This window comes from Gadus macrocephalus, chromosome 4 (assembly GCF_031168955.1).
Source record: "Gadus macrocephalus chromosome 4, ASM3116895v1".
Taxonomy (NCBI): Eukaryota; Metazoa; Chordata; class Actinopteri; order Gadiformes; family Gadidae; genus Gadus; species Gadus macrocephalus.
The window spans coordinates 942,309-954,978 of NC_082385.1; the positions used below are offsets into that span (position 1 = coordinate 942,309).

The 12,670-nt window shown below is 46.5% G+C and overlaps 2 protein-coding genes across 2 annotated transcripts; one reads left to right on the top strand and one right to left on the bottom strand.

The window, feature by feature from the left end:
* The first annotated feature begins 3,153 nt into the window (after window positions 1–3,153).
* Window positions 3,154–6,827, top strand: crebl2 (cAMP responsive element binding protein-like 2). Its single transcript, XM_060048542.1, has 3 exons — window positions 3,154–3,426; window positions 4,045–4,242; window positions 4,988–6,827. Exons 1-3 carry the CDS (start codon window positions 3,412–3,414, stop codon window positions 5,162–5,164), a joined length of 390 nt encoding a protein of 129 aa, XP_059904525.1. The 5' UTR covers window positions 3,154–3,411; the 3' UTR covers window positions 5,165–6,827.
* A 618-nt stretch (window positions 6,828–7,445) lies between these two features.
* Window positions 7,446–11,897, bottom strand: gpr19 (G protein-coupled receptor 19). The gene is made up of 2 exons (XM_060048512.1): window positions 10,741–11,897; window positions 7,446–8,985 (listed from the first exon to the last, which is right to left on the bottom strand). Exon 2 carries the CDS (start codon window positions 8,960–8,962, stop codon window positions 7,610–7,612), a length of 1,353 nt encoding a protein of 450 aa, XP_059904495.1. The 5' UTR covers window positions 8,963–8,985; window positions 10,741–11,897; the 3' UTR covers window positions 7,446–7,609.
* Between the last annotated feature and the right edge of the window lie 773 nt (window positions 11,898–12,670).

Consider the following 12,670-nt stretch of genomic DNA (forward strand, 5'->3'; position numbering starts at 1 on the left):
ATGAATATCGCAATAAAAAAATGTCTGGCTTCCTTATTCTATGAGATTGGTATTACTTTGAACTAAGATACTAATTGAGGCGAAAAGGTCACTGGCATTCTCCTGTTTGTAACAACCTCTCTAATTGGTGTAATTAAGTGAGACATCCTACCTAGTTGGACCATGTCAGAACAGCCCAGCCGTACGCTGCATATCAACTATACTTATCTGTTTTACAACCACCCCACGTCACATGGGCCGATTGCCAACAATGAGGGATATATTGCTTTGTCGATATTGTTATTGTGTCAACAAAAACGGTAATGAGTGTTTTGATGGGTGAACCAGAAAGCTCTGACCCGTCATCTACAGTAATTAGTCCTTCATGACCTAAACTAGCCTCATGAGCATGTGCTACTCACACAGTCCACATTGTGGGAATATTTCAGTTCATATCTCAGCTCCTCTCTGAGGATCAGTCCGGCCTCGATCTCGATTAAAAGCAACTTCCGAAACCCAACAAGTGGACGGGCCAATCAGGGATGGGGGGCATGGAGTATTAGCTCAACAGATCAATATGATTCTCACGGGACTAACCTTAAACCCAGCTACGTAAAACATTTGGGCTCAGGCCTTATAACACATGGATGAGGACCTCATTGAAGCCAAGGTCTCATGTCTTCGAGCAGAGGATGAGTTTAATGTAAGCATTATGTATGTCCATTAGGTCAGCCATTGCAATCCTAACCATCCCTAGGGTTTTTTTTCTCTGCTCTTTAAGGGGGGGGGGTCATAAAACATGGTCTGTGAAGCCCTTTGAGCTATACAAATAAACTGCACTTGAGCGACTTCAGTGGTCACCTTTCAAAACAATCATTCCCCTCCTCTTGGATTTGGCGATGTGAGGGGCAAATGTTTATTATCTTTTAAAGACATTAAACGTTAAAATCCCCGCACAGCGACAGATGCAGGCTCAGAAACAAAATAAGGTCATGTGATTGATGACAACTATGTGTGACGTCACTTTCCACATTAAATGACGTTCAGATTTGGCCAGCGAGTGATGTGGCCTGTTTTAGGTCAAGGTTTGTCTTCGGAAAAAGTGGTTTTTAGCAAAACTCATGCACCTTTTGTGCTTCTAAATAGGACCATGCTGATATTAACCTTATTTCAGATTCACTATCTTAGGTGGGTATGCTTGTTCAATACTAGCTATTTTATTCTTCCTAACTTATTTTGCATTCATTTGAATCTTGAATCTTTTCACAATTCTGGCAAAGTGCATCCATTGTATTTTCTTCCCATCAATTATTTAAAACTATCAAACATCAAATCAGCATGTCATTTCAGTTGTATGTAATAACCGATATTTAACAGTAAATAACAGGTTGAAATAATGTATTTGTACAAGATTTTGCATAGGATCAATCTGATAAAAATGCCTTATTCATGCCCCCAACTGATGCTGCTCATGTATCATGTGGAAGTTTTTCTGATAAAAGAACGACATGTAATATCAGGCCAGACAACATCACCGACATCTGCTTCCTGAAACACACACCGTTTAATCGGGATGATCACACTCTTAACGTCTCACTCTGCTTCAATCAGCTGGTACATCTGGTTAAAACATGTAATTAAGACGGAGAGAGCGGGCTGAGGCAGACGACAGTAGACATACCTTACTAATGCTTCATATAAACTGGTCTGCCTATCGCCTACCCCCCAGAAACCAATCTCAATGACCCTGTTGCCGTAGACACCTCAGGATGTAATCATTAACATGATCTGTGCAAACTGTTATTATATTAGCCCTTTAACTTCCTTTATCGGTAGAGAAGATGCAAAGGCGAGGTTTACAGGGATTGTTATCATATGATTCAATTGATTTAATAAGTGTTTTGCTTTGAGGTCTTATAAACAGCTTAAGTAAATTATGGGTCTGTGTTGTGACAGCTGATTGACAGATTGGAACATCTTTCTGTGACAGCTGATCGACCACAGTATACACAGTCGACGACATGCATATACACAACAACCATGCCTACACATGGCATATTCTTCACCCCTCATATCAAAGAGACAACAAATAAACAACAGGGTAGACATCATAAGTCGACATGGCGCTTGGTCATCCCATCAAATGATGGATTCACCAAGAGTGATTTAAACTAAAGTTTCACACTGCTCGGGTCCAGTTCCAGTCTAAAGTTATCGTGTCCGCTGTGGGCGACATTAGAACACAGTGTTTAAATCGCAACACACATTTCGTACGCCGATATCGCGTCGGTCAAGCGAACTCGACAGGTCGACGCACAGAAATACGTGCGATCGTTTCCCAAAGTATCTCCATATCGCAGGTCTGTTTGAGTCGTTTTGTTTTATACTGTGTTACCTTCAGAGCCCCTGTCCGAAGACACATGTAGAACAACTCCATAACTAAGGCCTCGTAGCGAGATGCTGCCGAGTCGCTCATTAGAAATTTCGAAAACTCACCGTTAGAGAATTTGTCGTGAAAATGACTTTTTTTTCGCCATACAGCCCAGTGTTGGAGTTTAATAAAGACACTCCATGTCCCCCCAGCCAGGACGAAGAGAGCCAAGCGAACGATACTGCGTACGGCGAAGTTATATAAAAGAAAGAGATTCTCTCGTTAGTAAACTTCTGCCATAAGACATGAGGTCATTGCGATAAAAATAAAAGGATGCCGTCATCGCGCCTCCAGTCAGAGCGCAGCGGTCGCTCTTAAAGGCGCAGGCGCACGCTTCAAAGTCCGCCAGAGGATAGAGTTATATAAAAAGGTAAATCGACGCGGACGTTTATTAGATCTATAGAATAAAAAATAAATTAAAAAAAAGTGGTCTCCTACAGTCCTTCGATACAATTCGTGATGTTTACATTTCTGAAGCGTGCTTGACAAGTACTTCCTTTTGACAAGTTTGTATACATTCACATGACAAGGTAATATTTCAAAGGAATATTTAACTTTATGTTTATCATTTGATACACCATCAAATATGACCTGAAATACATTTCCGGGGGTTAGTATAATATAATAACTCGCACACTGCAGTCGTCAAAACACTGGCTCCAAAAAACCGTTGCAGTTCCGAACCGTCCGCTTGGCGGCAGTGCAGGCTCGAGCATAGCACGACGGCGACGAGGGGGGCCTGACGTACTTCCGGAACAGAACCACAACAGGAAGTATGAAAGTGATGTAAACACAAGGCAATAGCTTGCCATTCCAAAACTGTAACAATCTGAACGTTATTTATGGATGCTGGAGGAGGCTGACGATCGCACATCCGTCAGTATAAACGCATCTTGTGAAACAGTGGTCATAATCGTGGTCGTCTTTTGTCCCGTAACGTAACTACTCTGCGGTTGGCAGCACTGGGGAAAGAAGCGCAAGTGTTTACGTCGGGCACTAAAATGGATGACAATAAGGTGAGACAAAACACCACAGCTCACTATTCGCTTGTTTCATTAAACTGAACTCGAAGCAAACCGCAGTTCACGCTGGATGGGTCGAGTATTGTCGTAGTCGACCCTACCGTGTTGTGTGTGTGTTTAGCCAGCAGAGCTAGAATACTGGGCCTGTAGGCACACTGCGAGGCTCAGATCTTACTGCCCTCGTAGACGTCTTTCCATCTTAGTGATTGGATCTTAATGGTGCCCCTTCTGGTTTACATCTGGAATGTGTTTTTCTTCAATCCTAAACGCGTTAAAATGATAATCAATTAATTGATCAAGCATTCGATGCAAGCCACAGTGCTTGCATCCCACTATACTACTCTATATTTTGGACACCTCCTTCATGATGATAAGAGAATGGAACATGGTAACTCAAATATAAAAAGGCTAAGGAGATCCACATTTTGAATTATTGTTTAGTCGTTCAGTGGTGATTAAAGAACAGGTTTACTGAATTATCGCGGTTAACAAAATGTAAACAAACTAAAAAATCTGCATGCAAAGAATACCGTAGGATTCGCGGTAGCAGACACTGTAAGTAGTCAACAGATTAGATGGGTTGATGTATTGTGGTTTCTATTTATTTGACAGATTGTGGCGGGTAAGGTGAAGAAACCGGGGAAGAGAGGACGTAAGCCGGCCAAGATCGACCTGAAGGCCAAGCTGGAGAGGAGCAGGCAGAGCGCGAGGGAGTGTCGCGCCCGGAAGAAGCTCCGGTATCAGTACCTGGAGGAGCTGGTGTCCAGCAAGGAGAGGGCCATCTGTGCCCTCCGCGAGGAGCTGGAGATGGTAACTCAACGATATATGATGTATACAAACCAACCCCTAACCTTACCCAGACTGGACACATCATCCCTAACCACACGCACGGTGGATTAACCTACCCTCACCCTACTCAAACCATACTCACCAAGCCTAACCACACTCACACTGTAACTAACCAACCCTAACAACACTCACACTAGACTCCCCATCCCTAACAACACTTACACTCGACTAACTAACCCTGAACCTACTCACCAACCCTAACCCTAGCCAAAGCATACTCACCAAGCCTCACAACACTCACACTAGACTAACTAACCCTGAACCTACTCACCAACCATAGCCCTAGTCAAACCCTACTCACCAAGCCTAACCACACTCACACTGGAACTAACCAACCCTGACAACACTTACACTGGACTCACCAAGCCTAGCCACACTCACACTAGACTTACCCTAACCCCAAACCTTCTCAAAATTGACTCACCAAACCTAACCCTGATCTCATTGCTCATTATGTCTAGGGCCCGATACTTAATTATCTGATTTATCATTTGGTAATATGTGTCATATGTTCAAGATACCTTACAGTGACCCCAATCAATTAAATCCAAATGACCAAACTAGATTTGTCATTTCTTAACTAAAATAGTTCACTCGTAGTGTGTATTTTCTTTCGTCCCCCAATGTGACCCCCAATGTGACCCCCCCTGTGACTCCCAATGTGACCCCCAATGTGACCCATATTGACGACCTCTCTCCTGCGCAGTACAAGCAGTGGTGCTCCGCCATGGACCAGGGCAAGATCCCCTCGGAGATCAAGGCCCTGCTCACGGGCGACGACCAGAAGGGGTCCCACGACGGCAGCGCCAAGGCGTCCAAGAACAGCAAGAGCAGCAAGAACAGCGGCGGCGGCGGCGGCGGCGGCAGCAACAGCCAGGGCTGAGCGGGGGGCGCCGGCACCGGCCGGCGGAACCAGAGGACGTCACATGCGGAATCACGAGATGGACGGAGAACCGACCGCATTCACAGGAAACCGGGGGAACCGTGTCGACACAAGCGGGGGGGGGGGGGGTTCCGAGAGCGCACACACACACCCCCGGTCCGGGGGGGGGGGCGGGGTAGGCGACCTCACGATTCCAACCACAGATCGGGCGATCGATTATTAACTTTGTTTTGCTCAGTCCCACCGTAGATAAACGCATAGGCATGTATAGATATGTTACTTTTTTTGGGAGTGGGGGTGGCGAGGTCCTCGTGGATTGACTTGTTGTTCCCTGAATATATACATACGATGCCGTTTATGTTGTGTGCACCCGATACTCTCTCCGTAACGTACGCTGTTGCCGTGGCGATAGACTCCAACAAGCGTTTTCTCTGAAACTCAACTCATGGGTTGTACTCGCCGACGTGGCGCGCTCCGACTGCAACTCTTTTTTTATTTTTTTCTTTACTATGATTTTTAAATTAAGTTTGGTGAAATCATACCGACCCATGGGAAGTCATTAAGATAAACACGCAGCGAGAGGTTGAGGTGAGCCCGGGATTACTACTACTGACGAGAACGTAGTCCACACACAGAGGAATTGAGTCGATTGGGTATAGTTTTGTATTCGTATTTTGTATTGGATCTGAGAAAGCACCGTGCCACGTTTTGTATTGTGGTCATGAATGTATTGTGAAGAGTCTGTTCGGATATTTTTTCTCTTTTCTTTTCTTTATTAAGGGGTGGAATTAATCCCAGACCATTTGCTCTTTTATGTTAACAAAAGTTTGTTATATTTCATACAAACTATAAATGGAGAATCCTGAGAAATTGCTATTTTTGTCTGACAAAAATTGGGCCCTTCCTTGACCTGGTCAGTCAGTTACTTTACGTCCACGTGTGATGCCTATGCTATTTTATATTTGGAGCCTTGAATTCATATTTAATAAGCCTTTGAATTAGAAAGTTGCCTTTTGGGGCATATTTTTGCATTGATAAATGTAATGTCGCTTTTCTTTGTGATATTGTTTCTGGTTGGAAGCCGCGAGTGTAATCAAGGTAAGAAAACGCTCACTAAAGGGAGGACGGAATGAAAAAGTCACTTTTAAATCATCTGTCAATGTTTATGACAATCATCTAACGAAACATCTGTCCATGTTAAAGACACATTTTCTTTGATGGATTTTCAGCTGAAATCTTTTTTCAATGTTAAGTTTGAAAAAACGTTTGTTGAGTTCACCGCCACTTGGATTGAAATACACTAAACATAAAATGTTATTCACAGACTTGTTATTTACAGTCATTAAATCAATAAATAATCTTTTTTATGTTAATCAACTCTTATGTACCGGTATGTATCGTGTGTGTGTGTGAATAAGCCTTGTATGGTTTTAATTTCTGTCTTAAGTCCAGGTAATAGCCAGGTCGTAACACTGTTTCCAGGCAGACTGGGGTAAACACAGAGAGCAGACAGACTGGTGCTTTTCCAGAGTGTTTCAGTGCAACAGGGGGACCAATAGGAAGGAAAGAATGGCAGGAATAGGATTTGCTAATAAAGTGGTTACTCTGTGGAGAAGGACGTAGGTGTAACCATGGCGATCGAAATAAAAAACGCATATGTCAATCCATTTGTCTTGGTTGATTTTGTTTTACAGCACTGGGAAAACATTTTACACGACGGCGTTAACAAACTGTCTCTGAAGAAAAATTCAATGTGTGCATTTTTTTTATTATTATAATTCCTACATAGAATTTGATACACATTTTTTTTCCAAACACGGTAGTTGACAGCGTACTGAAATAATACATTACACGGGCAGAATTAGAAGACTTCACAAGAAAATGTAGCGTTGAAATGATAAATCGTCGACAGAATCACTATGTTTTGTTTTTAAGGGATACAAACCCACGGTAGACATTACAGATGAACTGGCTGTGAGCCGTCACTCCAACCGGGTCGTCACAGACCTCGGATCGGAACAGGTGAATGAAAGATAAACGCATCACTGATATCACAAATACATTCTGTGTGCGCGTGAGTGCTGCTTCTTTCACCTACGATGACCTCGGACAAAAGAGGTACGACTGTACAGACTGTGCTACCTGAGGACCCCTTGTACTGCAATATCTACAGTGTATGTACACACACCGTTGATGACGCCAACAATGATACTCATAATTATATATATTCAATAAATACATACATTTGAAATTTTGCTGATTTTCTTCCAAAACATACAAATCCCACACTTCCCTTTCCCACTGGGGACTGCCGTTAAAGGTAAAAGACGGATTGATTACCTCCCCCTGGACTTGTGCATTTCAAAGCCATTCTCCTTTTAAAATGTCTGTGCGATTATCATCCACGTTGTGTCAATGGCTGGTTGAGGGTTAGTGTGGCTCCGGCTACACAAAGGTGTTGGGGGGGTTGGCGTTGATGGGCCAGGCCAGCTTCTTCTCCTTGGCCTCGCGGTCGAAGGTGTCACAGATGGAGTCCTTGGTGAGCGCTTTGGCGTGCACGGGGACGTCCACCACGCCCACGTAGTTCTTCTTGGCCATGCGCGTGCTGGCCGTGATGGTGTACGCGTTGCTGCGGTAACACTTCATGGACGACATGCAGAAGGTCTCCCTCATGCCCCGGCGGAAGTTGGCGTTGTACACCGAGTACAGCGTGGGCTTGGACGCCGTGGAGCTGAAGGAGATCCAGGCCACGGCCGTGAAGAACAGCGCCCCCTGGCGGTGGGAGCCGCCGGCCGACTCCCGGGGGTGCCAGAGCTGCGCCACGTAGAAAGGCGTCCAGGTCAGCAGGAACACCGAGTTGAGCATGAGGAACATCTTGATGGTCTTGACCTTAGTCCGGGGCACGATGTTCATGGTGCGGCGCAGCGTGAGCCCGTCGGCGCCCACCCGCCAGATGTAGCGCACCACCCGCTGGTAGAAGGACGCCATCAGCGCCACCGGCACCAGGAAGCCCAGCAGCAGGTGGGCCACGCCGTAGACCACGCCCGCCCAGGTGTACGGCAGGAAGAAGTCGCAGTGGCCCGCCCGCGACGACAGCGCCCCGCCGTAGAAGAAGAGGCACGGCGCCACGAAGGCCGCGTCCAGCAGCCAGGACGCCAGGATCATCTTCTTGGCCTTCCCGCGCGACACCTTGAAGCTGAGCGGGTACACGATGGTGTAGAAGCGGTCCACGCAGATGGACAGCAGCACGTACACCTGCACGCCGGGGCACAGGTGCTGCAGGTAGCGCACCAGCTTGCAGGCGGCGCCGCCGAGTGGCCAGCGGCCGGCGCCCACCTGCAGCAGGACGAAGGGGGCGCCGCCCAGCGACAGCAGCAGGTCGGCGCACGCCATCGACACCACGAAGTAGTTGGTGGTGGACTGCGTGCGGCGGCTGCGGTGGATCACCAGGCACACCAGCGCGTTGCCCAGGAGGGAGACGAGCCACAGCGCGCCGAAGACCAGCCCCAGCACCGCCACCTCGGCCGGGGCCAGGTCGTAGGTCACCTGGAGCCCCGCCCCCCCCAGGGTGGCGTTGTGCGGGCCGCCCGAGGCCCCGAGGCGCTCCGAGGGGAGGGCGGCGGCGGTGGAGGTGGGGCCGAGCGGGACCCCTGAGGAGGAGGAGGAGGAGGAGGAGGAGGAAGAGGAGGAGGAGGAGTTGACCGCATCGGAGAAGTTTAGGAAGAGCGGGAAGGAGAAGGAGGGCGAGTAGAGGGAGGGCTTGATGGCCAGCAGGCCGGTCGACGGCGCGTAGACCATGGTCAGGCCGGCAGGGAGACGGCCTGTGGGGGAGGGAGACGGGTCAGTAGACGGCTGGTCGGTAGACGGACAGACAAGACGGTTAAATGCACGGACAGTGAGACGGTAAAGGGCTGATTATGGCTCCACGGAGACGCGAGGACCTCGCAGACGCTTCGACGCAGTCGTGGACCCGTTTCGGTTCTGCGTCGGGTTTTAGCGAGCGGACCAATCACAGCCCTGCGCCTCGACGCAAGGTTACAATTTTTGGGAGGCGTTGCGGTGGATGGAATGGGTCCGTAAACGCCCTTGCGTTGTGTCGACGTGGAACCGAAATAAGCCCTTAAGACAGTTTAATAAACCGTGGGACCAATACGGATAGATACACCGACAGACAGACAGATGTACAGTCACAGACTGACGGACATTAGTTATTGGCTGAACCGAACGTATGAGACAGTCAATGTCAGCCCGGGCCTTGTTTCAAGAGAGGGAGAGATGGGTCGGTTGGTGAGAAATTAGCTCAAGCTCAAGCGACTCAGCTGTCAAGGACTTGAAATAGCAACGACTGAAGTCACACTATCACAGGCCACACTCCCCTGTGTACTCAAGGTGGGAATTGCATGTGACACACAATTCGGCCGTTCAAAACAATCTTTTGGACGATTTGTTTCTCTGTTAAACCTTTGGTATGACAAGTCGGTTCAAAAGTATCAGCCTATTATATGTTTTTCATACTATTTCTATTACACGTTAAGCCTATTGTCTCGGCTGATATAAACTTTTAAACAACCATATATCTTCTTAACCTTTACAATTTCGACCAGCTCAAGACACCACCTCGTTCAGAGGGCACATTAGCGGCCTAAAAAAATACACATTGAACCACTCCTATACGTCTACAGAGAACAATACAGCAACACCTCTGGCTTCCCCCCGGTGGATTGTGGCGAACAATTAAGGTCGTGCAGGGACCGCTTTATGCTTATCTGGGTGTCCTCGTGTGTTTACTGTGGTGGATTCACCCTAGCAACCTAATTCACTTAGCAGCCGGCAGGACCTGGCAGAAAAGGCGCCCTCGCCATCATCCGGCTGCAGATAGCCGATTGGTTCCCCACAAGAGACTACAAATACAGGCAGGAGCCAGCCTTGAGTCAACAACACACAGGGCCCACGGAACGTGCTGTATTTGTATTCAGGTGTTTTTGTATTGTTTGTATTTGCATGTTTATTTATATTCATAGGCTTGGCAATATACGACAACCCTGGTGATTAAGAGTCAGGCTCGAGCGAAAATGAAGTTAACACGCAGTTGTAATTACACACATCACACACCTTGAGAGACTGGGACCTGGGAGAATGATGTTGCACCGTTGAGGTCTACGATGTGTCCATTTATGGACATGTTTGTGTTTGGTTCATAAGGTGTGTAATGTCATCGCCACTGAGAGAACGCGGGAAGGCGACGCAGGCCTACACGTTTTCTCCTGTTGTTTTTTCAATCGCGTTTTTCAGTGACGCAAAAACGTCATGAAAACGGTCGAAATTAATGAAAAAACGCACCGTGGTCACAGGAGAACAAGGGGTTCTTTTTTTGGGGAACGCATAAATATTCGGCTACAGCAGATACAAAGTTAACTGTGCATTCATTATGAGGCATTTAATGTAGCTGTTTTAATAGTTGGTTGAATTTAATGGCATTTGTCTCACTATATAAATATCAACATCGGATTAACCTGAGCTCTATTCTTCCTCTCATTTTCCCATATTAGATAGAAGAAAAAAAAAATCACACACACCTGTCGAGGAAAAAATAATCGTTGCATTTTTTTCCCCTTTCTCCTTCGTCCTCCTGGCTGGAGATCTTCAATCAGGTCCGTTAAGACATCCTCATCCTCAGAGTGGGACCGAAATCAGCGTCCGTGTTGACATGTTGTCGTGTTGTCGTTATCCGGACCAGAACGGGATGTCACCGTTATAGGGGCTGTGAGGGCGGGTAGGCAGGGTGGTCGATGCCGTCGGTGTTTTTCACCAATCATTTGTTTGATTGCGCGTGCCCGTGTGTGGAATGGAGAGGCGTCCGCGTGCACGACGCACGTCCTTTACGCCTTTGATTGGTAAATGCATTTTTTTAAATGCACCGTTATGATACATAAATGCGAATCTAGCCTTTGCTTTATTTTATATTTAATTTAAGATGATTGGAATGATAGGAATCGCAGAGGCATAGCCTCCCTAATGAATTAATAAATAAATTAAATTAAATTAGTCATCGCAAATGGACACTTCATCTACCACTGGACTCAAGTGTTGACGTCAGAAAATGTTTTTCATTAATTTGGAGGTCATCAAATAGGCGGACATTCATACAAATATAATCCACCCATTTTAGCCTCATTAATAAGCAATGTCCATTTGAGAGAACAATCACATAACCTGATGGATATAGCTCTGGTCTTTGATTAAATCTTTATTATAGTTTCCAGGAAATATATTGACGTAATCAGTGCTGCAATTAGAAAGGGATCAAGACCCACTATTTAGACTTGTCCATATATGGTAATGTCGGCTATAGGCCTAATGCTGTACCTACTTCTTCAAATCAACCGCACAAGTTCTAATAAAAAAGTCTGAATAAAAGGTGTGTAGGGTTCAGCAAAGTGTAGGCCTGTATATAAACATTCGTCTTGGCTGTACATAGACCTGCTACACGACTCTAACATGGCCTGGATGTTGAGGCTGAAGACCACCAGAATCCATTCTTTCACATTTGTTAAGGTTTCATAGATAAAAAATGTACCACTCCAAGTGGAAGTCACCTTACAACTCCATAGTCACAAAAGACTCAGACAAATGCATAATTCTGCCTATTAATGTCCTTTAGATGTTACTAACTTAGCATAACCCAAAGCCGATCACATACCAGTCTGTTTAGCGCTATCGAATAGTGACATACACCCTAGACTTTAGACTTTAGACTTTAGATTTTATTGTCCCCAAGGGGAAATTTTTCTTCACTTCACAGTACATTGCATATGTGGGCCGCACGCCGACAGACAATAAACAGAGACAAATAAACATCTACACAGATCTGCATAAAACATCTACACAGAGTAGGACTGGGGGTGATTTATCTTGGCCTTTTATTAAGTGCTGTTATGGCTGCAGGCACCAGGCTTTTGCCGTAGCGGGCCCTCCTGCACAACAGGGACCTATACCTGCGTGCAGAGGGCATGACAGTGAAGTGGCAGTTGAGAGGGTGTGTGTTGTCCTGTGCTATTACGGATGCAATGCGTGAGATGGCCTTTATATTGAGTTCTGAGAGTGTGGGTGTGGGGAGACCAATTAATTTGGCAGCTATATTTGTGACACGTATAAGTTTGGCCCGGTTTTTGACAGTAAGCATGTTAAAGAAACAGGTGGAACAGTAGAGCAGAATGGGTTGGACAATACTTTGATATAACAGAAGGAGGAGATGGGGGGGCAACATAGAGTCCTTTGAGTTTGCGGATGGCATACAGTCACCCTAATCACGAGCTGGTTGCGAGAGCCAAGTGTTCGAGCGTGCAGTGGGGCGGGACCTCTCTCCCTGTCAAACCAATCCGGGTAACGTCAACTGTACTGTGATTGGTTGGAACCGGAGGGAGGCGCCGCCCGCTGTACGCTCGGACCCTTGGATCCGAGCGACCACCTCGTGACAAAGACGAGGCCGGCGCGTAGTGCTGCCGA